At 43.1% G+C, this 27,823-nt stretch overlaps 1 protein-coding gene across 2 annotated transcripts in view; it reads left to right on the top strand.

Annotated features, from left to right (window-relative positions):
• The first annotated feature begins 425 nt into the window (after positions 1–425).
• Positions 426–27,823, top strand: part of unc5ca (unc-5 netrin receptor Ca) — a 134,592-nt gene continuing 107,194 nt past the window's right edge. For both annotated transcript variants that reach the window (XM_031570529.2, XM_031570530.2), the window contains exon 1: positions 426–3,833. In XM_031570529.2, the coding sequence (XP_031426389.1) occupies positions 3,716–3,833 (118 nt within the window). In that variant the 5' untranslated portion in view covers positions 426–3,715. The remainder of the gene's footprint in view (positions 3,834–27,823) is intronic.

The following is a 27,823-nucleotide window of genomic DNA, read 5'->3' on the forward strand; positions in this document are numbered from 1 at the left end:
ATCAACAGGTGTCTGAGTTGAAATCCGATCCATTGATTATAGAAGGCTGTTAATGGGTGTTGTTCAGGCTGGGTGATTACTGTTCTTGCATTCTTCTCACATCCACTCATCATGTTAATCTGCTTACAATTTATATTCATAAAACACTTTTCTCTTTTCTCACACTCTGAGGATGCTCCTGCAAGCTTATAATTATTTAATTACATTCATATTGGTCACCACTGGAATTGTGGATGTAATTAAGAGCGATCTGGTTTGGAATGGTGTATGAATTAGTTATGAAGCAATAGAGAAAACACTCAGGGTGATTATCAGCTCAGTAACTGGTTAAGGCTCCAATGAAAGTCATACCACAGTATGCTTCAGACACACATTTCATACACATGTGTCTTTTCTGTCAAACTATTTACAGCAAGTTTCATGTCATTGTGTTATTTCATCACTGGGGTCACTCATATGCAATAATACCATTTCATAAAACTATTGTTGCTCAGAAGTTGTGTTTCCATGTTTGTTTTTAGTATATCCACTCAAAGGCAGAGCACTATGGAATAATGTTCATTACACGTTCATGTATGTATGTCCACGTGACCTTTTGTCGCATGCATGTGTACTGTATGTGTGCGTCTGCTTCAGTAGAGTTTGGATTGTAGATGTGTCTCTGGTGTTTGAAAGGGATTATTGAGTTTAAAGCAGACAATAAGTGGCCCATTTAGTCTGTCTGGGGTGTTTGGCTGGGCTAGATACTTATCACAGAGGGAGGGATGGAACAGGAGAAGAGAGAGGGAGAGAGGGAGTATGGGATAAAAGGTTTTTAGCCATCACATTCATCATTGTAGAGCACCCAACCATTGTACTTCACTTTTCTCCAGGATGCTGCTCTGTGACCTCTAATGGCTCAGAGATGTTTACAGAGGAGTTTCATCATCAGAAGTAGATGAGAGGATAATTACTTTAAAATAACATTCCTTTGTTTCCTTCTACCCGCAGTGATTTAGAAATGTGAGATTAGAAACTGCTAAAAAAAAATATATGAACAGATGGGAAAATATCATAAAAATATGTCATAGCATTATAAAGGTTTCTCAATTTGTTGATCATCATGCATCTTTTTATTTTATGGACGTGTGTGTGGGGGGGGCTAACACAATCTTGTGCGACTGAGAGATTACCAAGTAACCTTTATTTCCTATTACCTTGATTTATTTCCATTGTATCAACCACAATGACAATCCACTATACTTACATTTCAGTTGTGCACATTTCTTATTCTCTGGGTATCTATATTTTTTCTAGAGCTCTCAAACAAATCAGTTTGATTTTGCTGAAGAAGCACATGTCTGGTTCTGCAACAATGCTTTTGTTCACGTGGCTATCTGGCTGGTGGACAGAGAACAAGTTGATCAGTGAGAAAGCATCTAAAGAATGAAAGGAAGAAAGAATGACATTGCCTATCCTGCTTTCCAGCAGCAACAGGAAATTGAACGTGATGTAGAGAACCGCTGTTTGTGTCTCATTTCAGATTGTATGGTTAGATCAGGTGTGTCTTTGCAATCCTTTTTAATCTAGATATTAGATTAGACCTTATATATGTGATTATTTCGCCGGGACCTATTCTGTGATTGAATATGGGCTGTGCTATTATGTAACTACTTAAAGAGATTAAACTTTCACCAATAGCCAACTTTAGCATATCTCATTGTTGTGCTGTTGGAGTTGTGATGTCATGTGTTTGTTACAAGGTTATTCAGTGTGAGCTCACCAAATGCCTGAATATTTTATTGTGTGACTGCTGAGTAGATTTATGCTGTATGCCTGTTCTTGGACATAGCGTGCATGTTATACGGTGGTTGTTATGGGATGGTATGCCACTAAGGAGACTTTCTCGTAAACACGAACAGAGATGACATTTCTGAAAATGACAGCATTGTCAGTACAGTTCAAATTTCAGAGTTTGCATTATACAATCAGTGAAGAATATTTTAATTTCTATAATCTTTCAACACCCTCACCACATACACACACATATAACTTACTATAGGGTAACTGAATGTCAATCAAAGCCAGTAGTCAGTCAGTAGTTTTTGGAGGGAAAACAATGACTGATACTGAATCTGAGGTCACCATTACCTTCCCCGTCAATTTACAGATGAAGAGGCAGAATCAGTCACATGGCACATGTTGCCGCAACTTATATATCTACCACACCTTCTCACCATGTATAATTGTAAAACAAAGTGTTTACCCCCTTGCGCTTTTTTCCCTTCCTCCCATGACATAAGTTTCCTATTTATTTCCAGATCTTGAAAGATTTGTTGAATGGAGGCCTACAAAATCCCCCATCAAGTGAATTAAGAGCTTTTCTACAACTTACTGTTGTTTTCTCTTAATACTTAAATCCAGTTGAAACAAAGGCTTTTATCCCCCTTCACCCTAAGACCTCAGTGCTTTTATTCTGATGATTCTGATCCATTTTCCCAAGATACAGGAACAGTAGAGGTAATCGCTGAGGGGAAGGAAGTGCACTGCACTCACTTCATATGCTCCTGGAAAAATGGTTCTTCACAGGTTCTTTACCAAGATAAGAAGTTCCCACATTTCCCTTTGCTATTCAGAAATTGCGTGTGCCTACGTTTATACACGGCTGAACATTTTATATGTCTGCCAATACAAAGAATGTGTAAAAAAAACACCTAAAAAGATCACTTTACCGGAGGGTCTTGGAAGAACCACGGCAAAGAATGACATAATCAATGCCTTACTGACTTTTACAGGCAGTCTCAGAAGATGTAAAAGGTGTCCGCAGTAATTCGTAGCAGATTCTCGTACATCAGTGCAGAGGTTATAGCCTACCTTGATGCTCTTATGGCCAAGCAGATACCAACGAGATAAAAGTATATGTTCTATAAAATATAATTCCATCTCTCTGAAACCTTTTATTTCCTCAGCCTATGAGGAGTAGCCTTCGCTTCCACAAATATGGCGCGACCAAATCTCTGTCTACCCAGTAGCCAAGGCAGTGTCGTTTGATTCTCCGGTTAACGAGAATATAACCATTTGTAACACGAAATAGATATTTCGGTAGAAAGCCGCGTGGACGCACTGACAGTCGGAATCCCTTCCAATAACCGGTCCGGGTCTTGCAAACGGCCAGAGGAGGGCAGTCAGTAGTATGTGGATTGGCCAGAGCAGTGTGGTTGTGGAGGAGATTTCAGTCCGTCTCCGCACATCTGACAGAACGCGAGGAGCGGCGCGAGGGCTGGATGTATCAAGTGGATGTGTTTCTTATCTGAAGAAAAAACAACCGTGCAAGAAACACCAGAAAGACCAATAAACAAACAAGTCCTTTACACATTTTCGTCTTACCTACCTTTGGTTGAACATTAACGGTACGCAAAACAATTTCACGGAATTTCTCTGAGCTGTTTCCCCCTCTGCCATAGGGGGGAGCAGTCATATGATAGCTTGAGGGCGGCGGCATTTCGCACCACCTTACTGTAGCTGACTGCCTGACACAAGTCCTGGGACCTCTTGAACTCTATATCGTCTTCTTTACTGTTATTCTGAGCAAAGCCACCACAGAACTATACGAGTTTGGGCTGGGACATCACAGCTCATTCCCTTTAATAAGTAGCACAGCAACAGTCTTCATTATAATATTCTCACTTCAAAAGAGACGGATTCTCTTCACTGACTACTTTTTATTCTCCATATAATGGGGAAGAGTCGACGGTCGGTGAGATTTGGAACCGGACTAAGAGGACTCCCCTTTCGAATGTCCACATCACCTGGACTCATTCTTCTGCTTGTGATCAACATTGTAACGGCACAAGGTAAGACTTGAACACCTCATGACTGACAGTTTCCTCAACAACTTCAAGTGATAAGGCTACAGACAATAATGTTACATGTGGTAAATATTGTTGAAATGTACATATCACTCTGTTGTCGGGAATCCTTTGCACATAGCCTCTCCCTTTTTACCATTGCAATAAGCTAACACCTGTCCCCGGTTAGCCTGCAAACTAGAGCAGCACACGACCTGATATTCTACTAAACCTACTGCAAAAGCATGTCCACAGAAACGCGATATTGCCCAATATTTTTCATAGAAGACCAGCAACTTGCCAGTTCAATTGATGTGCTTAGCGCAAGGACAACAACAGCAAAAGTTGATATTAGTATTCACCAGGCAATCGGAAGATTATTAGAGATATAAATGATTATGACATTGTCGGAACCCTATTCGATATCTTGCCGTGCCTCCATTAATTTGCACTGGAGCTCGAGGCACGAAGTATATGATTACGCACGGGTCCATACAATAGATGGTCAATTACTAACATTTCCAAAGAGGCATGAATTAATCATTGAGCTTTATGTCAGCAACCTACATGAAATGTGCATGGTGTAAATCCATGTTTAGAAGACGCCTAACATAGCGAATGAATGTGTACGGCTGTGTGCGTGTTGAAGCCTTAAACTACAATTTTAGTGGTCTGAGTTTATAAAGTGTTCAGTGTAGGCTTATGTGAATGAGTGAACTGAGACAGTAGCCTATTCATTTATTTTCACCAAAACTATATTACAAACATTGCCATACCTTTAAAAGAGACGAGTTTACATAGGCTAAGGATTGTTCAGTTGAGTATTTACGCAGGTCAATTGTCAGTGGAAATTAAAAATCGATGGCAGTAAAGTATTTGTGGGTGAATTTATTTCACATGCGAATAACGCCAGTATGTGCCAGAGATGTTCTTCAGTCATCGCAAATTAATTTTATATCTGCTGTGTTAGGCCTGTAGTAAGCAGCATCAATTTTGTGCGTATTTTATGACCTCATGTAAAGTGTGGAACCCATTTGATATAACGGCTTCATTAGTTAATAGATCTAGTTATCGCAGTGGTCTCTGAACCTGCAGACCATAGATAGACTCACTTTTACACTTTTTTTATCAAACAGTTTTATTTAATGTATTTATGCAAATACAATGTACCCTAGAGGCAGTTTGTGCATACTTATTACGATGGCTCACCACACATATGCCACAGACTGATGGTAATATTACTATTCTATTATTATTATTATTACTATTATTATTATTATCTGATTCATAAAACTGTTTTTAAGCAATTTAGGATTGTGTTGCTGAAAGTTTGTTGGGAGGAAGTTAGATTATGTCAGCCAGAATTATAAACAATAAATAAATGAATCAATGTTCAGAACTTTTAGAAGTTCCTCTCCTCTTTTCCTATTGCAATTTAGTTAGCAGACAGCCTCATGCTACTGTCAATATTGAGTAATCAGTACTGAGATGTCAAGGCATTTTGATCGGTCTACTCATTTAAGCGTAAATACGATTAAAATCTTCCTTATCCTTTTGGAGAAGACACCATACATCCATGCCTGGCTCCTCCGAAATTTCCTGCATACCCTCCTTCAAAAGTAGCATTTTTTGGAATTATCAGCGTTTTCTTCCTCTGGACTCATTTCTTTGATAAAAAAAATAATCCTCCCTCTACATAACTTTTTTAAACATTACTTGTCAGTATCAAACTAAAAATGCCCATGAATGTGGGCCAATTGTGAGAGGTAGGTAGGTGTCTTTAAGCCCTCTTTGTTTACCGGTGGGCTCCTTTCTATAGTCATTAAAAAGGAGACAGGCTGGCGATTGTGGGAAGAATGTTATTTAAAGATGTTTCCAGAATAAGTGGCAGCCGTCTCTTAACAGCAGAGAGACAGCGCAAAACCCCTTGGCCTATTAAAAACCCATTAGCTAAACCCACTCTCAATAATGGGCGATTGTGTGTCAAACAAACATAAGCTTAAAAACCCTCCCTCAGTGATTTGCTGACAGAGGGTGCATTCCAGAAGGGGCAGGTGGCAGGATATGTTTACTACTGAAGTACACCCTTGAAGCGAGTTACAAAAGACATAGTTTTTCCCCCTCTTTCCCTGTATGTATTGAGCAAATGTACGGTGATGGGCGCTTAACATGATGCCACTGCCGCCTGGTAAGAAGTCATGGCACGTTTTTTCAGCCAGAATCTTTGTGCTTGGTAGATAACCGTTGGCCTGCCTGAAGACAGCTGTGCCCTGTCTACTCTGTCCTGGGTTTGTGATTTTTTTGGGTTCAGATAATGAGCCTGGGTCTGATTGCACAGCTCCTCAGTGGCTAACTCACTGGGTGTCCGTATAGCGTTGATCCATCTACTCCTCAACAATAACTTTGCTAGCAGTGACTCCCCACTATTTTGCAGCTGACCGTGAGCCGCTCACTCAAAGACGCTCTTTGACTGCTGCTCTATGGCTCCCTTTGTGTAGGAGCCCCAGAGAGAAATGCGATGGCAGGATTCCTCTTGGCACCGTTGTTTAGCCAAATGCTACATTCATAGCCCATTCCCATAAACATATTCCAGAGTTGGGGCTTTGTGTGTTTCCTGCTTTTCATAGCCAGCAGCAGCTTGTGTGGTATTCATTTGTAGGATGAAAAGTTCCCTGGGCAAAACATTGTTTGATGGAGACAAATATATATATATATTTTCTTGATGTTGTGATGCTTCTTCTTGCTTGGTTGGGAGGTCTGTTCCTGCTTGTTTGCTCTTAGATGTTGCTACTTCATGCCACAAGTAAGTGGCTTTTAAGTGAAGTGGCATTTCAAAGCACGGAGTTTGAGGCAGTGAAAAGTTCAGCAGGGAAACTCCAAAAGAACTTCCTGATAGCCTTCTCCTATGTATGACAAGCATGGATTGCTTCTGATGGATGTCAGATTGATCTAACGCTAACGAGAAGGATGACTGTGATATTTTTAAAGAGGTTCAGTTACTTATGTATGTTGTTATTCTAATGTAGCAGCCGTTGGGCCAAGTTGATTGAGCTAAACAGAATGCCTACTGTAGCAAACAGACCTCATTATGAGACCGGCTTTGATCTTTGTTTGTCTGCCATGTTGTTTTCATGCCTTGTAACTTGTCTAACCAAAGGAAAAATACAGTTGGTAAATAAAGTAATGTTGTAATCTAATAAGGACATCTGTGAACTTCTTGTATGGGTATGTACGGGGTTATTTACAGCAATTTATAGATTTAGTACTTTATAGTACTTTTTAATTACATATAAAAAATGTAAACCTTAAAAAAAAAAAAACATACCTTCATAGATTTTATCCAGTCAACATATTTGAATTAGTAATTGTCTCTGTTCTTGCTGATGGAATTTTGACACAATGGTTTGGCAGTTGCTAATCTTCTCATCATTCATAGCTCCATTCTCCCGTTTGTCACATCTCCTCCTCATCTCTCTCTCTCTCTTTTCCATCTCTGCGCTCATGGAGATTTATTCCGATTAATTAAACCTTCGTTTAACAGCAGAGTTATTGTTGTGTGCCTGAATGCACAGGAGGAGAGCGGAGACACAGAGAGTCAGTTGGTCACTGTTGCATGCTGGGCCTCCTGCGCCATAAACACTGGACTCATAACACAGCCGGAGGCTCCTGAACCCCCGCTTTTGTGCGACCAGACCCACAAAGTGGCAGCTGGGCGTTCGTGGGAGGGTTAGCGCTGTGTTTCCTGGATGGGATTCCGTCAATTCTCGCTCTCACATACATATACAGTATTATTATATATATATTATTGCTGTCAATCGATTTAAAAAACTGAAATAATTATCATTCTCATCGCACAATTTGCTGTGATTATTCGCTTTTTTTCTTCTTAAGGCAGCTTGTAATATTGGATATTTAAATGTAAAATTAAAGTAGAATCAACACAAAGGAAATTCAAATACTTTTGTTAAATAGCATCTTTTTAACTTTGAACACAGATTAATGAAACCATCAAGGCCATCAAAATGGACTGTCAGTTTGAAAAGCATATTTGCTATATGTGTAGCACGTAAAGTGTGGGGTAAAACCTTCCAGTGAAGCACAGGCAACTGCCTTTGGTGTTGGAGTTGCATTGCGAGAGAAGCAATAATCATATAATCCTGTTTTCATAGTTTCAACCCTCTATGCTTCTCTCTCGCTCTCTCTCTCTCTCTCTCTCTCTCTCTCTCTCTCTCTCTTTCACTCTCAGTGAAGTCCAGGCCTAGTACCTTTCGAAGAGCCATGTTCCTTCTTAAGCAGTGTGGCTGGCCCCATCCCCTGTTTGTAGAGGGGAGAGAAAGAGTTTGTTGGCCTTAGGAGAGTGACCAGTCATTCCCGGGATCCGGGGCTTTGAGGGCTTTCACCGTCTGGAGGTCCAGCAGGCTGGCTTGGCAGAGCTGCTTGCGGGAAACGAGGGATCAGACAGGCCGTTTTTAACCTGCTGAACTCTGGACAAAGACAGAACAGCGGCCGTTTTTTGTCTTTGGTGTTGGCCCTCCGTCTCCTGAGGTAGCGACAAACATGGTAGCCTTTGAGTGTTCAAAATGGGATGTGGGGTTGCTGGGCGGAGGGGGGGGGGGGGACGGGGGTGCTGCTGGAGTGTTTTTTTCTGAATGTGTAATTCTGCTGTGGTGGAGAGGGAGGGCGGAAACAAGAAAGGAAGAATACGACAGGAGGACTGATGTGCTTTTGTTTTCCGGTGTGTTCATTGTGTGCATTGTCCCCGTGCCCGTTAAAGTAAACAAATACGCGACAGCATGAAGAGGTGTCTTGTGCTAAATTCAACATTCACACTCCTTTCAGGAGGAAACAAAAGCTGCACTGTAAACCCTTTCTGAGGGCTTATAAATGTGCTGAAGAGGGTCGCTGTGAGCTGGCAGTGCTGCTATGTGCAGGAGTAGGAACAGGAGCAGACTGGGATGGGGGGGGATTAAGCGTCTCTTTTCTTTTTCTTTCCCCCTTTCTGTTTTTTCTCTCTCTCAAGTCCTTAAAAAAAAAAAAAAAAAAAATCCTTTCCATTTCAAAGCCAAGTGTGCATGGTAATCTTCCAACCGATCAGAAGGTTTACGTCAAAATGGTGACTATAATTACCGTAATTATTTCAGTTAGATTTTATGTTCCTTCCGTGTGTTTGAGTCCCACCAGGCCTGCAAAGGTTAAAGTTGTAGGCAGCTTGGAAACCTCAAGGTTGTGCGTGTACAATAAGCACTTTGTGCTGGTTGAGGCTAGTATGGAGAATGGGCCTCAGCAATAAAGTATGTTACTAATCCCTGAGACATTACATACTTCTTTGCAATGAAAAAGAATCTGCATATGGAAAAGGGAACAACGCAAGCACACATTTGGTAAGGATGTTAGGAGACATGATTTTTCATTGCTGAGATGGTGTCGACATTAGCAGCATCCAGTTGTTTAACCGCGTTCGACAGTGGATGTTCTCTGTACGTGACAAAAACATGCAGGAAAGGACTTGGTATAGGCTATGTGTTGTTGACAACGCATTCCGTGTTTACCGATTATTACTTTCCATAAAACACGGCATTGTTCTGTGGCCCAGTTATCATTGTCTGTGGCGGGCCACAGTCCAAGTTAGCGCAGGTAGTTTGGCCTGGGGAAGACATAGCTAGACTAATGACTCCTGAAGATCCCAGCCATGCTCCTTTTCTTCTGGGCGAAACAAGAGAGGAGGCCAGGTAATTAATCACCAAAACTGTCACACTCTCAACTACAGGGGGAAAACATCGCTGTGCAACTTCCACTTCTATTAGCAGTCCATTAGCAAAGGCCGGCACAAGTACCGACACTTCATGTGCATTCCTGAGTAAGAGCAGATGACATGTCTGTCAGCAGAATAGCTTCTCCATCCCATAAAGCAAGAGAATAAAAGGGGACACTCATCATTGCTGCGCTGCGGAGAAAGCGTTGGGGGGTGGAGGTGGGTGGGGTGGATGTGTGATGGCAGAGGGAGAAAACTATGTCTTTGTACTTGGCCACCATCCATCAGTATCAGTTATCCATGACAACGCAGAGAGAGCATTGTGAGTGCCGAAGTGAGTCATGTCACACCTGTGTTTTGCTCGAAGCACAGTGGAGGACTTGTACTTGACAATATGTGCGTGGGTGTGTGTGTGTATGTGTGTGAGAGAGAGAGAGAGAGAGAGAGAGAGTATGTGTGTGTGAGTGAAAAAGTGATAGAGACAGCGAGAGAAAGAAAAGAGCGATGGAGTGAGTGAGTTTGTTTTTTGTGTTTTAGCCTAAAACATTACGACCCCTTCACCTTTGTTGTAATGTGACACACAGTGACTGTTGTAGGAGGGACTGCTGTCTGAAGAAAACTTAATGTGCTAATTCTGTTTTTTTTTTGCTTGAAAATGTGTTAAGGTTTGTGTTATTACAGTAAACCATACAGCTTTATGGCTGCACGTCTTGACATTTCCAACTTGATTGCATTATTGTTGTTTGATTACACAAGTGATTACTCTGTTTGTTATATTATGATTGTATGCTATTTGATTGTACCTTTTCCGATCTCTTTGCCATCAGTGACCACTGGGGGAAAATGACGTTACTATTTTCCGTAAATTTGAAAGCTCTGTGTGCAGTCCCGAAAGAAAGGCTTACATTCACTCGTGCTTGAAAGCAGATGTCACCATGTAGGCAGGAAGCCGCTAACAACGTGACACGCACCAGACCACCCCTTGCCCTGACAAGGTTTTCAAAGAAGGATGGCCCTCAACATGGCCTACATCACGGCACATCTGCTTGTCATTTAACTCGTGTCTTCCTGTAATATCTGAAAGCATCTTTGAAATGTACGTTGAGGAAGGCTGCGCTCCCAGGGGTCCTTTTGGGACCTAAGCCCTTTGTCATGACATGCATTCACTTTGGCTGGATCAGGTCGCCCTTGGCTTGTTGTGAGCAGTTAAGAAGTATGCATGATGATGCTTTAAAAAAAAAAAAAAAAAACATATTTACAGTCCTTTCTCAACTTTAATGTGAACTTTCTTCAAGGTTGAGTTTTGTAATTACCACCCCCTTTTCTTTTGTTGTGTATAAAATATGGCCAAGTTGTTTTCTTCGGGTGTCCTGACCTGACAAGTATGGGAAACATCTTTTTCCACTTCTGGCATCAAACAAGGCTACTTGTTGCATTCACAGAATGATAGTCCATCAATTCTGTGGCTGTAGTTTGAGTTGTACCCAAACTTTCGGAAACAACAAGAATCTTCAAAGCCCTCTTGGAGACAGGGCCGTAAAACAAAACTAGGCTCCATTTAAGAGGCTAGAATGCTGGATCTGGCAGTGAAAAGACCATTCACACTGTAAATGTTACCATTGCAATTTAGCTAAACTGGAGCTCAAATGGAAATCAGATTTTCCCAATTTAAAGCCAGCTGGTAACAGTTGGATGACATATACATGCATTTTATGGGCAATCACTCTGCTTGTTCTATTAAAAACAGTCTGCCCTTGGCTTTAATGCAGGACAAACTAGACAACCAGTCCATTGAGTGGATTAACCTAGCCTACTTTCTGCTTATCAAGAACTTACCTCTCTTAAGTTGTTGCTATATTTTGACCTGATTTATGCTATCTGGCATGGGTTACATTTGGTGATATTATGGTATGTTTTCTTACCCTCGCTGACCCCAAAGTCCATACTTTTCGCTTAATGCCTTAAAAATGCAATATTTGATACTCACTCCAAAATGGGCAATAGGATTCAAAAAGTCATAATGTTCCTATTATCTTGGCTTTCTTCACAAGACAGACCAGGGCAAATAAAGGACAAGGTTATCATTACTTTGTGCTGTTGCCTGAAAACATGGACAGTGTATTTTCTGTCTATAACATATCTCTCTATTTCTCGCTCTTTTTTTATCGCTAGACCAGATGACCAGATGAAAGGACGGCACAGATAACAGAATGTCTCCTCTGGCTTTTTACGGAGTCTTAAATGGGGACAGTTTATTTTCAAAGACTAGCTAAGGCTCTGACATGGTCTGGTTCGCATTAGTGCCTACTGCAATGCAATCTTACAAATGCTCCTTCCATCCACGGTATTGTTCCTTGAGGCCATGGCATCAGACACATGGCAAAGACTGCAGGGGAAGAATAAATAGCTGGTGGTAGGGGTCCTGGTCTTTCTCTGTAATTAACCAGGCTCGACTGGGGGTGAGGGGACCTCATTTAGGTTGGTTATCCTGGCTGAAAAACTCTCTCACTCTTTCTCTTTCGCTTTCTCTTTCTCTCTCTCTCTCTCTCTCTCTCTCTGGGACATGGGGAAGTGATGCTGAGAAGAGTCCTGTTATTACCAGCAGCAGGTGCCCGCTGTGGAATGCAGGGAGCCATGTTTGAAGATTTTGCAAATATGGCTGTGGGAAATACTCTGGAGTCTGGCAGGCCTGATCTGAAGAGAGAGTTGTTCCTCAGCCTGAAGGGGGGAGGGAGAAATAAGGGATTTGGACTTTGAACAAGAAAGGCGAAGAGCTGTTGTATTTGATGTTCTTTCTTTCTCTGTCTCTCTTTTTTTGGCTTTGTGAAATGTCATCCACACACAAACACAGCCCGTGAAACCATTTGTTAAAAAAAAGACAAAGAAGAAACCCCAAAGACAAAATCCAGATATTTTTATTCTTCACACTTTTTGACGGAATGCCATTTCAAAGTTCTGCGGCACTTCTTTACCGGAATGAGGGCACAAGGCAATTTGGCGCCTAATTAAGGCCAATTTGATTCAAGTCGAGCACCAGTGCTGCAATCAGCCCATCCAGAGCAAACAGACTGTCCTCTCCCTGCTGTTTGTTAGAAAGCATTATCTCTGTTATTTTACTGAATCATTGGGATAATAGTCCATTACTTAGCTGGTGGCCCCTAGCTCTGGAAAGTGTCACTTGTGCGGGAGAAGGCTGAAATTCAAACCTTGCCAACTGGTTTGATGTAATAGTAAACCAATGAGGACACAAAACACCAAGCCACAGAATGGTCTTTACTGTACTGCCAGATATAGTGGTTGTAGGGCCACACATTTGTCACATGGTAATCAATCACATGCAATCTATTGTCTCGAGCCTTCATTTTAAGATCCCATAAAGGACACATCCAATCTGCAAGGAACATTCTTGGCAGGGTTTTCAGCAAAAGTCTGTCTCCATTTTTTTTGTAATGCTTTATTCGTTCCTGTTATTAAAGTAGTGCTAACTGAATAGTAAGTTTTAATTTTCTTTATCGGGCTGTTATTATTTGCCATTGATTTATTCCTGGTTTATGAATCAGTGAATTGGAATTGGGGCAGGGAGGATTTTGCAGTGAGGAGTTCTAAATAGCAGTCTACTTTCATATAGGCTCACTTTAAGTCCCTCGGTGGGCTCTTAAGCCACAGTGAGCAGTGTTCTGGACCTGCGGCTTCCTTCAACAGCCGAAAGGGTCAGCGCAATCGCCAGAGCATTTTTCTGAACGCTGGAAAACAAATGCAGCCTTACTCGTTCTGTGCTGTGATAGTGAATTAGTACCATAAACACTTAAGGCATGAGTCCATTACTGGGATGTTGTAAGTAATCATCAAGCTCTCCAGGCCTTATTCATGGCCTCATTCATGGCCAGCATAAAGAGAGTGAAAGTTCTTGTATACACATGCAGCACACACGCATCCACTAAGTGTATTATTGATGTTCATATTTATTTGCAATCGAAACTCTCTTCGGTTTCTTTGCTGCATGCATATGTGATGTATGTGTGTGTATGTGTGTGTGTGCGTGTGTGTGTGTGTGTGTGTGTGTGTGTGTGTGTGTGTGTGTGTGTGTGTGTGTGTGTGTGTGTGTGTGTATGTGTATGCGTGTGTGTGCAGGCCCAGGCTAACTGCACTGATCTCCATGTTCCTAGGTGCTTGGGCTTCCTAGACTCAGCACTTTCATATGCCGCCGTGTCCAGGGCCGAATCCCCTGGGGGTTGGATGTGCGAGCTGAGGCCTGCTCCTCAGCGTTTAATTGGGATGCACATATAGAGGGCCCAATTTGGTGTAAACCTTGACAAGAAATCCGTGTAAATCTTGTTAATGGCACCAGGCTCTTTTTTTGTGCAGGGGACTTGCAACTTGCAGAGTGGAGTGAGTACAGGTTCTGACAAGTGCTGCATCTCTCTCTCTCTCTCACACACACACACACACACACACACACACACACACACACACACACACACACACACACACACACACACACACACACAGGGAGGGTAGGAGAGAGAGCACGAGAGAGAGAGAGAGAGACTCCAGTAGCCATTTCTTGCTAACATAAGTCTGGGCATTAAGCTATTTATCATCTAAGCAGAAGAGAAATGTAATTTTGGGCCGAGAGAGGGGGGATTAGGGGTGGGGGGGGGGGGGGGGGGGCAGACTAAAAGACTGTTGCATGCCTTTGTGTAGAAACGTACATCCCTACTGCGCTGGCTGCTTATCCCCGTTTTAAGGGAAAGCCATTAAGATTAGCCTGATTAGGAGAGCTCCCTGACTTTGGAGCACATCTGAGCGCAGGTTGCTCCATGATCGGAATAATGTGCGCTGGAGATAAGATGAGATAACATGAGGAGGCAAGACAGGAATGGGGGGTGGGGGGGGGTCTGTGTGTATGTGTGTGTGTGTGTGTGTGGGATGGGGGGGGGGGGGGGGTTGCAGCTGTTTGTACTGACTGTTCATCTGTTTATGCGCTCCGCCCTTCCAACAGATGGAACATGTTAAGATGAAAATGAGGACTGTTTAGATTGTGTGGTTTAAGAAAGGGACTGTTGTCAACAGAGAATGCCTGCTTCCATTTAGCCACCTAGGCAGCATTTATTCACCGAATAGGCAGTCTGTGACCATATTTAGACATGCGTGTTTGAGACTCTGCTTCACGGAGCTTTTTATCTTTTGATCATTTTTTGGGACAATATGTCTCAGAGGCTGGACACAGGCCTCCTTCAAGTATTCACAAGGCTCCTTCTATCAGATCCACCAGGCAGGATTTGAATGAACAGGAAGAGGTCTGAAAGTAATTGAACTGTGTTGTGGACAGAAGGGAAAAATCTATTTGTGTACCCTGTTCCTCACCGCCTTTGCCAACAAGCTTGAAATATTTACGGTGTATTTCTGTTTGCTTGGGTATCCATGTTTTTGCTATTTGAGGCAATAAAAGGTGAAAGGTGCACAATTGCTTTCTGTCTGGTCTTGAATAAGGTACACAGAATGGTTAGTACCAGGAACAGATGGCACATTTACCTCTAGAGAAGGCTGCTGGACTGGTGTCCGCTAACAGTTGGGACCAATTGAACTGAAGTATATCAACCTATTAAATCTGAAATGCTTGGATCATATTACAGTCTCACTGACATGAGTACTATGAAAAGAGAAAGAAAACAGTTCTGAAACAGTGCAGGCCGACTTGTGGTTTATATCACTGAAACGACCATGGGTAATTAAGCCTGTTACTGCTAATAGCGATTTTAACATACTGCCTGACACTGTTCAATTGGATTCACTCACACGGAGCATGGAGTCTGTCAAATCGGCTTCAAACAACCTTACATATCTGGCAGGAGATATTTTGAAACTGAGAACACTGAAACGCTAAAATGACCTAAACTGCTGTACACAGTAATCTTTGTGTTGAATGGTAAAAAACGGTCTCCCCCTGTTTGAGTACGTATGTGAATAAGTACATCTGTGCAAAGGGAAAATAAAGAAAGATTCTACTCCCCCCCCCCCCCCCCTCTAAATAACATGAAATCATAAGCATTCCTGTCCAGGTCCGGACCCATAATTTTACCAGTTAGAGGGAAGCATGAAAGTCACCAGTGGAAACTGATACACCACACTGCAGAGCAGAATCCATGACATATGCTCTGGAAACAAATTAGCCTTTCAACAAACACAAAATGTAGAAATTCCTGGGGTTTAAGGCAGCAATGGTGTAAGCCGATCTTCAGGTTTTGAAACTAGCCCCATGTTCTGGTGGGGGTCTGTAGATATATTTCATTCATGCCCCCCCTCCCCCATCCCTCTCACTGACTACTGCTAAGGCTGCTAATGTTTTTTTTATGTAAATCATACCCTCTTAATGGTTTCTTGCCTTCAATAACATCCTATTCCAGCATTTTTTAAAAGTCAGCAGTAGCATGTATTCTTTTACAAGTGGCAGGATCACTAACGACGAAATGCACAAGGAAGTGTCTCGAATTTGTCATGAAAAACTAATTGCAATGCATTAAGAGGAGGAAAGATTTTCCGAAGACGTGACAGCAGAAAATGGCAATTACTGTGCGAACGCACCCACAAAGTGTGACCCAACGATGCACACCTGATTTGAACCGCAGGTCGTTTATTTCTGTAACAGCCTGCCACGAGCAAAAATAAAATACACGGAGTTGCTCCAGTCCTGAGCGGACCCGTTCTGAGGGGGAGTAACTTCATCCAACTTCTTCACCCACGACACCTGACTCCAAGATGAAGTTCTCATCTTTAAGTGTAGCACTCGTCACGTATAAAAAAGCACGATTAAGCCACATTTTTTAAACAATTTCTTTGAAATTAGCTTAATTTCGTATTGATCGCTTTAATTTAAACATAGAAAATGCTCCATTTAGAGCGAAAGAAGAAGAGATAGTCAGCTGACAGTGCCTATGGCGTAGACGTGACAAATTAATTTGGTACGTAGGTCCATTCTTGGTACTCTGAGCCCTGTTGTGCCTTCTCCATGTCCTCACTGTACTCAGAGTCATTTCAAATATTTATGATGAACTATTAATCAGATGACAGAAATAATCATCAGATGCCGGTTCTCTTTTATTTTTAGTTCCAAAGAGAAAGAGAAGACGAGAACAGCACATAAAAATGCATATCACAGGCCTGTACGTTTCCACACTTTATCCAACTCGGCTATCTGTGTTTACTGCTGCTAACTTACTTACTGACTTACTCACTTACTTACTGTATCTGCAGTTGCAGCGAGCATTTCAAGTCTATTTTTGGCAAAGCCAGTGTTGTTTTGCATGTGGGTGAAGGCTAATTCAGGCGAGGGCAGAGAAGACAGTATGGCGGCAACAGGTCACCACTGCAAGAGAGAGAGAGAGAGAGAGAGAGAGAGAGAGAGAGAGAGAGAGAGAGCGTAGACCTCGAAGAACGACACAGAGGAAGAGTTTAACAGCAACACTGGCAGGGCGTGACTGTGGTGGTAGTGCTGGAGCTGGTCTGTGAGAGTGTGGGAGAGACTTGTTTTTTTTTTTTTTTTTTTGCGAGAGCAGGGGAGGGGAGGGATGGTGTGGCCAAGGCCAAGGGCCGAGGGAAAGGGGTGGGGAGAGGGAGGGGAGGAAGAGGGGGGCGTGCAGGGATCAGATGCCTGATTTATGAACCCTGAAGAGCAGGCATTTTACCGTCTGGGCCCGGTCCTTGGTGTTGTCTCTCAGCCTCGCGTGTCTGACATGTTTGTCGCTTCTGATTGAAGCTTCCCTCCCCCTGTCACCACAGATAATGAAGATGTAGAAACTTAGACACGGACGTTAAACCCCAAAAAAGAGACGTCTTGGAATGTCTTCATTTGACATGCTGCATATGTTGGTGTTTTTCTTACTTGGAATCATGAACCACCATGAATTCATTGGTGGCGTTTTGAAACAAAGAACATTTTTACATTTAAGAAATCAAAACAATCAACACCAGGTCATATTTAAATGTATCTTTTTTTTGGATGTTGCGTCTGCCCGCCACTGTGTTCTCAAAACACATTTCATACCAAGCATATTTTTAGCATTGCATCCATGGCATTATTGGTTTTTAGTTGAATAGTTTACGGTCACTTGGCTAGCGGTAGCGGTTTGTGTGACTGCCATGTTAGTTCCCATTATGGTTCATTAGCATTGAGAGCATCTGAAACAGTAGCCTCTGACAGAGATGATGAACAGCTCCTGGAGTGTCTCATGGTACCCTTTTGTGCCGTATTTATAGAAGGGGTGTGGTAGCTCAGGGAGAATGACAGGCTGTTACGCTATTGTGTTTGGTGACAGTAATACTTGAAAAATTAGGGTGCAGGACTCTAGTTCAAATGACATGAAATTAAATGTTCCAGGAACATTAAGTATGAATAGTTCAACACATTTTTTTGCTCAGATTTAAATGGACAGACTTAGTCAGGTTATGCTGTTTTTTTTTTATTCATATTTGTTCCGCTTTCAGTATAATCATATTTCATATTTGTGTGGGGAGTGGGACCATATACTGCACATGTCTGCTGGTTAGTGCTACAAAGGGAAGGCCAAACATGAATATCTGGTTGTAATGCTTCGGATTTTTTAGGTTGCATCCAGTAAGAAATAAAACCATGAAACACTGATATATAAAACATGGAAACTTTCAATCAATCTTTCAACAAAATCTAATCTTGATATTCCCCTTGCAGTTACAGACTATATTACATTTTGCCCCAACATCAGTGTGTTAATAATAAGTCAAATTCTCATAAATCTTCCATGACAATGAGAATGAAAGCTCCGAACTCAAGCTGTGCTGTGTTATGTCCCTGTGCAGCGTCTGCAGCAGGAGCCCCGTAGTGCGTCCTGAACCATGGGGGCTGGGTCTGAGGGGAGATAGTGTTTCTGCTTAACGTGCAATTCAATCCTTCCTCTCTATCTCACTGTGATGTAGAAGACCGTGGGGAGACACAGCCCCAATCCACGCATTCTTTAATGGACTTTTTATGCGTGGAAGCTACTGTTTCTGAAGCTTGCCAAAAAGAGGGGTAAATTGTTACATCTGGGACAGGTATAGTCAGTTTAAAAGCTGGCAGAGCGGTTCTCGCTTTTTTTTTGTTTCTTTTTCAGTTTTTTTTCAGAAGCTGGTAGTTCTTGTCAAGATTAGATCAGAGGCTGGTAACATTGTCCAGATGTTCCACTGGCTGTGGTGGGCCACTGTCAGGCGAAAAAAGAGGGAATTTAATCTTACAGACAAAGTAACGACTGTCCCCTTCCCCCTCCTTCAATGTCAGTCACTTTGAGCCCCAGCATGAAAGCCATTTGCCTGTTTTTTACGGCCATGTTTTCATGATTATTTGTTTTTACGAGGTTTAGTTTGATTTTTTGGGTGGGAGGGAGTAAATGGCTTTTCACTTTGTTCTCTTATCTAGGTAGAACATGGTGGGCATCAATCTATTTCTCTACCAACTGAGATGAAAAAAAACACAGAGAAGAGTGGAATAGATTTAAAAGGTTCTAAGACATGAGGTTCTTTTTTGAAGGAAAAAGTCAACTTCCTTTGATTGACAGGTATTGATTCGCTAATCGCCTCACTCCCCCATCCAGGAGCCTCTGGCCTTACATCCCTCAAGGCTTGTAAGCTTTTGGTCTCTGATTCCACGCTTTCTGTCTGTGAGTGCGACGCTCTTCAAGAGGGGTTCTGGAAATACACTGATGGCCATCTGCAGCATTTGTCAGCGGCCATCAATTCCATTACGTGCTCCTGTGTATCTGACCTCTGCAATTCTGCGATGTGTGTTTTTTTCCTCGTCCCCCTTCCCGCCGTCTCTCCGCCTCAGAAGGAGAATGACCATTTAGCAAGAGGGTTAGCATCCTAATTGACAGGCCACTCTAAACAAATCTGCCCGTCTGCCCCCCCCCCCCCCAAAACCCAACTTGCTCTGGTCCAGATGCCCCCACCCCCCCAAATCCCTCCCTCCCATCCCTCCCCTTGACAGTGTAATCTAACTAATGCCCCCCTGTGCTCGCTGGAAAGTGAATTAAAAAGAGAAAATTCAATACCTGATCCATTGGATGGCCTGCTAGTGTGCACATTAGCTGTTTCTCTCCAACCCCTATAATTGTGTTACATGACTTGGATGCTGTAACAATTAGGAGCTAACACTCTCCTCGTTGTCGTTTATCTCACCCCATAAGGACCTCTGATGTATGTGTGGGGGGCGGAGGGTGTTGTCAGATTAGGGCAATTCTGAAACACAACCAAGGGAAGAAAAGAATGCGCTAATGACGGGAACAGTGTTTTTCTTTTTTAAAACTGGTGACATTCTTATTTAAGTCTTTTGAAGTTTTGGGAAAGAAGTGCTATTCCCAGTCTTTCACTTGCAAAGTTATTCGCCTTACCTTTTCTCTTCGACACCCAGTGGAGCGTGGCCCCTCTCAGGGCAAAAACAGGATGAGATGCACAGGACGCGAGCGTGGCACACAAACCACAGAAAAACAGCAAAGAAAGAACCTATTTTCATGCTCCCTGGGAGCCAGTCAGTCTCAGAAGCTCAGTCTTCCAGTCTGACTGATAATGTGAAGCAGTCTTGATGGTGTCTCGGAAGACGATCGGTGGTGACTCCATGCTGGTTTTGTCTGGCTGTGTGTTTAGCAAAGGCACCTCTGTGAAGCCTCCTCTGTGTCGCTCAAAGTGAGGCGAGAGGTTCGTCACGAGAAGTATGCACCTTTAATTCCAACTGGTGTGAGACATACGGGAGTGATCTGTTAGCGTGATTGACAGCAGAGCGGGTATTTATGAAAGCCTAGATATGAACTCCCCTAAAATAGAGGAGGCATGTTTCCTATGAATAAAACATAACAAACTATGATAACTGTTTCCTTGGTTTCATGTCTCTTTGTTTGGTGTCTTTCGTTTTGCAGAAGCAGCTGTACCTGTATGCATGTTCACTAGCATATAGCTTGCACACTTCTGTCTGAATAAATGACAGTGGGTTATGTTGTTGAGAGTCTTCCTGGTTCTCTGACCCAGTTTTAGCATTTGAAAATATGTCAGTTTTTTTCTGGAGTTGAATGCTTGATAGGGATATGTGTGGTTTTTTTTATCTCCCAGTGACATATGGAGATCATATATGGTCCCTGATAGTGTTTTCCCAATGAAATGTCTGTGCTTGGTTCATTTTATAAGTCATTGAAAGGTAAGGAAACAATTATATTAGAATCCTATCCTTTCCTATTTTAGCAGAAGCCCATGCTATTATATTTCTGCCGAAATGAGTAATTTATTCTTTATTATTTCATTCTAGTTTGTATAAAGAACATGAATAAAATAGTTTGGTTTCAGAGCAAACAGCCACAATCGTCATAATTCTCTCTGCTTTCTTGGTTAAAAGCTATTTGTTTTGCGAATTCATTTGATCGTCATTAGCCGCCGTAATCCTATTAAATTGCACACCGAGGGATTTCTGTTGCTGTGAGCTTTTTCTGTGGGGCTCTAAAATTGACTGTCCACTGAGATCATATGGGTGCCTTATTAAGCTTGTTAAGTCGTGTTAAATCCCACCCTGATGCAGCGGCTCCACTCACTGTGTCACATAGCCCCGGAGCCAGAGCGGCAGCCCAAAATCAGCAACGTAAATATCCAGTTTAACACCCACGAAGAAGCCCACAAGAGCTGCCACCACAAATCCCTGTCATGCAATGTGACAGTGCCTAGACTGACTCATGACATTGTTAGGTGGGAATTTTTCAGTGCTGTCAGGGCTGTGATGATTTATGACTGGGATTGAAGGGATGATTTATGATGCGGATCCCGTAGTGCGGTAACTTTGAACAAAATCCTTTGTTTCGGCCAGAACGGCACTGTGGTTTTGTCACCGTAGACCCTCCAGAACATTCTGTTTTGAAGGACGGGGGGGCGGGATTTGCCTTTAACCACCCCTACCCCCCTCCCATTACTGTCCCTCTCTCCAATTCCCAGTAATAAACTCACCTTCATTTGTTGATTTACTGCATGACTCCTGGGTAAATAGTTACACTTTCCTGTCAGGGTGTCCTTGTCCGTCCCATGCAGTGCAGGTGATCATGAGGGGAAATCCAGTCAGATCCCTGTGGTGCTGGAGACGGATTATTACACCCTAAAACAAATGGCCCTCTTTTGTGTGTCTGTGAGTGGCTGTGTATGTTAGGGGGGTTGACATGCGAGGAACTGGAAACTTAAATCCTTGCAGTTTGATTACAAAAACATGGCGCTTACCCAAGATTGTGATTCGGATATGTTTTTTTAGGCAGCCATGTTTAAAAACAACACAATTTGAGTGCTTCAGATACTTTCTGACTCAGCTGTACGGGGTTCCAAGGACACAGCAGCAGAGCCAATAGAGGGGACAACAGAAATCAATATTGCGGATTAACCAGTCTTGGGGAATATGTACTGTTACGATTGTACAGGCATGATTTGCATTAATAGACTGTAAGAGCCGGTTCAAGGTATGGAGTGCTTCCATCAACAGAACAAATAGCATCAACAGATGCCTCGAATGGATCTGGGTTGTAAAACATTCCTCCGATGGTGGACAAACTGGGAGCACAGCGGAGGGCACAGTGGAGTGGGTTTCTCAATGAGCCTGCCGGGCTACAATGGCTGCTTTTGTTCCAGCTGGAGCCTGAACTTTTTTCATGACATCACCCCACTAAAGATATAGATCCCCCCCCCCCACCCCCTGCTTCAGGAATCGGTTTTCAATATGAGAAGGAGCGAAATGAGGGCACAGTAGCACACACACACACACTCACACAGAGAGAGTTCTGACGCAGAGCATAAAAAAAGGCGGGGGGAAGCGGGAGCCACCGAGAGTTTCTGCTTGAGTTATGGGCCTGGTTTGGTCCTCCACTCCAGAGTGAAGGAAATCATAAATTGCCTTGGAGAGAAATTACAACAAGTACCAGAACATTGTTAAGAATGGTCGCCTTTGTTTGCCAGATGATTTTCCCCCCTCAATAGCTGCAACAACAACAACAGCAACAACAGCAACAACACTATATAAAATGTTATGTGTATTCATTGAATCCAGTAAAGAACTTTAGTGTGTTAATGGAAAGTGTTGTTTCTCACACAAATGGTTTGGCTGGAGGGCCCCTTCCTGCCCCATTCCTTATCCCTCTCAGGCACTATAACCATTCCTCATTCCCCCAGCTCCCTTCCTCCCTCTCTTGGGATACATTCCACATCTCCAATCACTTTACTGATACTCATACTTATACCCCCCCCCCAACTACCACACGGCCTTTAATGTCAGTTTAACTGTGAACCAAACCTTGTCTCGGCGTGTCTTCGGCCTCTGACATACTGAGCATACTGGCCACGGTGGGCCCTGTGAGTGCCCAAACTCAAGGTCGGGCCATGCTAACATCACCCCCACAGTGACGTACGTCACCGGCCATGTTGCGAGGAGGAAATATGGCTCAAATTCTGCATACTTCACGGCTCCCCCCTGTGCAGTTGTGTGTGGTCTTGGGAAGAAGGTAAGAAATGTTAATTGACCTTGGCAAGATGGCACCACTTTATCTTGAATGTTTGAAACGGAAAATACTAAGAGTCATACAGTATCATGTAAAGATCAGTCAAAGACCATATTGGCTATTTACCATAAAACTAAAAATAAAGCTAATATGTTGTTGTCATAGTATGAGTATTTGGAGTACGAAGACTGAGTAAGGTTGGTGTTATTAAAGACCACGAGACAAAAAGTGACGAGAAAGACCTAATGGATCAGGACATTTCCAACAACTCCTTTTTCCTCATTTAAAAGAGGTGAAACTGTAGACTTAAAGTGTACAGTCAGGTTAGAGTGTACAGTCAGGTCCTGTGGCTTGTGTCGCACACTGACACATTTAAATGTATGAATGGGCTTTTAATGCAGGCACAATGTAACCTTTCACACACCTTTACTCATACACACACACACACACACACACACACACACACACACACACGCGTGCGCGCGCACACACACACACACACACACACGCGCGAACACACACACACACACCCACACACACCTCATCAATCCACAAAACTGCATTTGTTTGTTTTTCATACCTCCTCTATATAACAGCTTCTTTTGGAAATATGTAGTCCTTTCAAGAACAACCTAATATCCTGCCCTTAGTTCTCCAAGTGGATGTCCTTGCCTCACATTTTGCTCACTCTCTCACTTGCTAATTGGAAGGATGAAATGTAGTAGGTGGAGGTAGCTTTTGTAAAAATAGACACCTGCTTCACACACGATCCTTTGGTCTGTCCTCGTCAGTTTCACAATGGTGTCTGAAGTACCTGTCAAGTCGGACCTGCTGTGATTCACTCCATGGAAGAAAAGGGATAATTGCCCTGAGACTCAGAGCCTATGTTTAAATCGAGTTTTTAGACATCAGTGGGACTATTTTTTACTGGAGTAGTTAACCCTTAATGGTAATGTCAGTGATCCCTGTGCTTTGAACTTTCATATCCCAGGTATCTATAGCAGTCCACAATTGGCTTGTCATTTTCATACAAGGGCTCTGATACATGTAGCTGTCTAAATGAATATGTCAAAGAGATAGGCGGATGGAGGCGGAGGAGGTGTAGATTTATCAGCATTGTTTAAAGCACTGTTATCAGCAATATTTGTTTTGTTTTCTCTGCTTATGCAATGCCATACCTACTGGCAGAAATGAAGAGTAAGAGCAGATATTTACCTTCTTCACCCTGAGTTTATACTTCACTGTTCTCCTCTCTCCTCCATGAAAAGAGGACACTGTCTGGGTTGCCTTGTACCTTGTTCATCTCAAGCCCTGCAGTGGAAAATGGAACTGTAGATTCAGCCTTTGTGACTGTTGCTCAGCCTCCTCCTAGCATGTGTGAGTCAGTGACCCTCATCAGGAATGTTCTAGAATAATCAGCCAGTCTCTCAGTATTTATGATGTAAGCTAGTAACCCATTTATGATTGTTTCGTTGCTTTTCTGTGTTCCATCTGTGTTCATTGTATTAGAGTGCATTCATGTATAAGTTAGTAGTTATTAGAGCACCCTTACGCTATTGTGTGACTAAAGGGAACTGATTGACTCTGATGGCTCCTGTTGGGATGACTTCATTTCGATCCGTGTCGAGTGCCCACTTCCATTTAGTCTTCGCTACAGCTCCTCACATTAATGCCACGGCGGATGAATGTATGTTGATGATGTGAACGAACCCGAAATGGCTGTGGGTGAGCCCGTAGTGCTCCGTTCCCCCGGTCCCCTCAGCGCAGACGGGATCCGAGGCAGGCGTGCGGGCGAAGCCGTCATCTTCTCATCCCGAGAGGCGCTCGCGCTGCAGGCAGTAGCACTTTGAGCGGAGTCGAGTCGAGTACTCCTCTGTGTGGATAACTCCTCTGCTAACTGTGGTTGGCTGCTGATCCTCCCTCCTTCCGCTTCCTCATTCCTCCCCTCCACTGCCCTCCACACCAGCATTTGGGTCCCTCTAACCCGTAACGTCCCCTGCTCACGTCCGGGGCCTCGATCGCGGTCACCAGTTATTCAGACGAGCGGGCCGGAGGGGGTCGATTGACCTCTGTGATGTTGATTAATGTCAGGAGGCAGCAGCAGAGAGGAGCCCAAGGGGTTCAGTTCAGCCGGTCTCCCCATGCACCTCTCTGTCCATGTCTCTCTTCCTGCTCAGAACACACACACACACACACACACACACACACACACACACACACACATTCATACGCAAACACACACATACACACATACACACACTCACACACACACACACATATACACACGTTCCTCTTCTCCTGACCCGGTGGCAGTGATGGTCCACAGGAATAATTGATTACGAGCGGGCGGCCGTCGAGTGCCAGGCAACCTCAGAAAGTCGTTGTGACACGGAAGCCCGCAGGAGTGGTCCTGATGCTGGGCCGAGGTGGCAGCGGCCCCAGGGGAGTGGCAGGGTGCAAGAGAGAGAGGGAGCGAGTGAGTGAGAGAGAGAGAAAAAGAGAGGAAGAGAAGGAGAGAATAAGAGTGAGATAAAGAACTGTGCTGTTTGTTGGTGGAGAAAATGGAGTTTGTTTTCTCTCCTTCTCTCTTACTTTTTCCTTTAAAGGTAGCGGTCTCTGGCCCAGCCAAATTTCTGCTGTGGTGGTTTAATAGATCCCATAAACAAATGAGTTTATGGCAAGGTGCTCTCACGTTTGCAATATTTGTAGGCTCCACTTCATGGTATCTGCCTATTGTGATCCACCAGGGAGACATGGCAACAGCCAATATAGTGGAAGCTGAATTGCAGCTTCTCTCCCCCTGGTGAGTGCAGTGTTTGTGTGCACGCTATGTAATTCCAAAGAAACATTGGATCAGACAAGGTGATGGTTTCCTACCGAAAGTCTTTTCCACAACGCAGAGACGGTTACCGCACAGAGCATGATATGAACATACAATTTAGTGACAGCAATGGAAGGCGTCGTATGTGTAGTACATTTCATTTAATTTCTGGATAACAAACAGTAGGTCCAAATGAATGCTCTAAAACAAACACTGATTTCACAATTGTATGTCCTTTTCCTCACAATTGTGCCACATCTGATTATTTCAGATTAATGTGAAATATTTCAGGATTTTCTGGGCGACCTGCTGTCATGTAGTGACAGTCAGGCATCGGCATTAGTTGATTTTGATAATACAAATCAGCAAATGTAAGAAAAAATTCTATAATAATAACCGAGGCTGTATAAACTTCATTATACTCATATGACAAAATTTCATTTTCCACTGCATGATTATGTAGAAAAACAATCCAATTATCAGCTTTACCTCTTCCAGATAGAAATCTATTGCACACAGAGTTGTCTTAATCGAATGGCCCCAAAGTACAATCTCTTAAAAGGTCTTTTACAGTGTCAAAAAGTTCTAGCTGGAAAAATAAAATGCCCAATTTTATAGCTCAGTAGATTTTTTTCCCCTCCCTCCTTCAAACTTTATGACACATGCCAGAGGCACGGCAGTGAATGGTAATTGTTCAAAAGTGTTTTGAATTTAGTATGTATTAGGAAAAGTGAGATACGTTGTTCCACTTCTGGAATGTTTTCAGATAGCATCCAACCAATTTAAAGTTTTATCACATTTTCATGATTTAGTGCAGACGATATGAATGGCAGTGATGGTTTTATACACAGACGTCTTTTATTTTCTAATCTGAAGATTTCAAGCTCTAGCCCACAGTTTAGTCAACAGTGTTTGCACCCTCATCTCATACGGGCCTGTGTTGACAAAACATTTAACTGCCTTGACATTAGTCGGTGGTCAACGGCATATTTTGTACAACTATGAAATGCAGTGTAATCCTCACAGCAGTGTTGAAAACAAGTGGATAAATATGTCTACAGTTTGCGTTGGTCAGCGTCCCAGACGTGTTAGTACACTGAGCCCACATTTATATCCAGCTCTGTTGCTCGAGGGGTGGGTGTGTGTGTGTGCGTGTGGGGGCTATCTGCGTAGTGCTTTTCTCATACTCCTTCAGAGAGACATAGAAAGTATTGTTCTCTGTAAACTTCCTCCTTCTCTCCCCTCCTCCCTCTCTCCCTTCTTTCTTTACTACTCCCCTCTACCCCAACTCCTCCTCCTCTCTCGCTCTCTTTCTCTCTCTCTCTCTCTCTCTCTCTCTCTCTCCAACTCAGTGGCGAGTGATTGAACAGTCGCTTTTTTTTCCCTCCATCAGTGTGTGATTCCTGGCCCACACACAGTCAAAAAAAAAAAGCGCGGTAATCTCCTTGCTGCCACGGCGAGAGAAAAGTCCAGTGTAGCCCCTGCAATTAGAGGCAATCGATGGCTCACCCCGTGGAATCACTCAAGCCCGTCGCTCAGATGTGGAGTGCTGATAAGTAGTCCTCCCTGTCTTCTCAAGAAGGCCTGGCGGGATGGCTAGTGCGACAGGTCGGGCCCACACAGTCCACCATTACATTATTGTTATGCTCATCCAACCACCTTGTCTCTGTTTCACTCGCTTACTCTCTCTCTCTGTCATACACACACACACACACACTCACACACACATAGACACACACACCCCCCCACACACACACCCTCCCAATCAGCTTCCTCCACATAGCACTAACTGCTTTTAAGCTCTTTTGATTGAGATATTCATTTCACTGTCTGCTGGTCCTCAGAAATAGGGATGTGTCTGTAGAGGTAGAGTCGGGTACTTGAACAGGATGGTGGAGGATGA

This window comes from Clupea harengus, chromosome 7, assembly GCF_900700415.2.
Source record: "Clupea harengus chromosome 7, Ch_v2.0.2, whole genome shotgun sequence".
Classification (NCBI taxonomy): Eukaryota; Metazoa; Chordata; class Actinopteri; order Clupeiformes; family Clupeidae; genus Clupea; species Clupea harengus.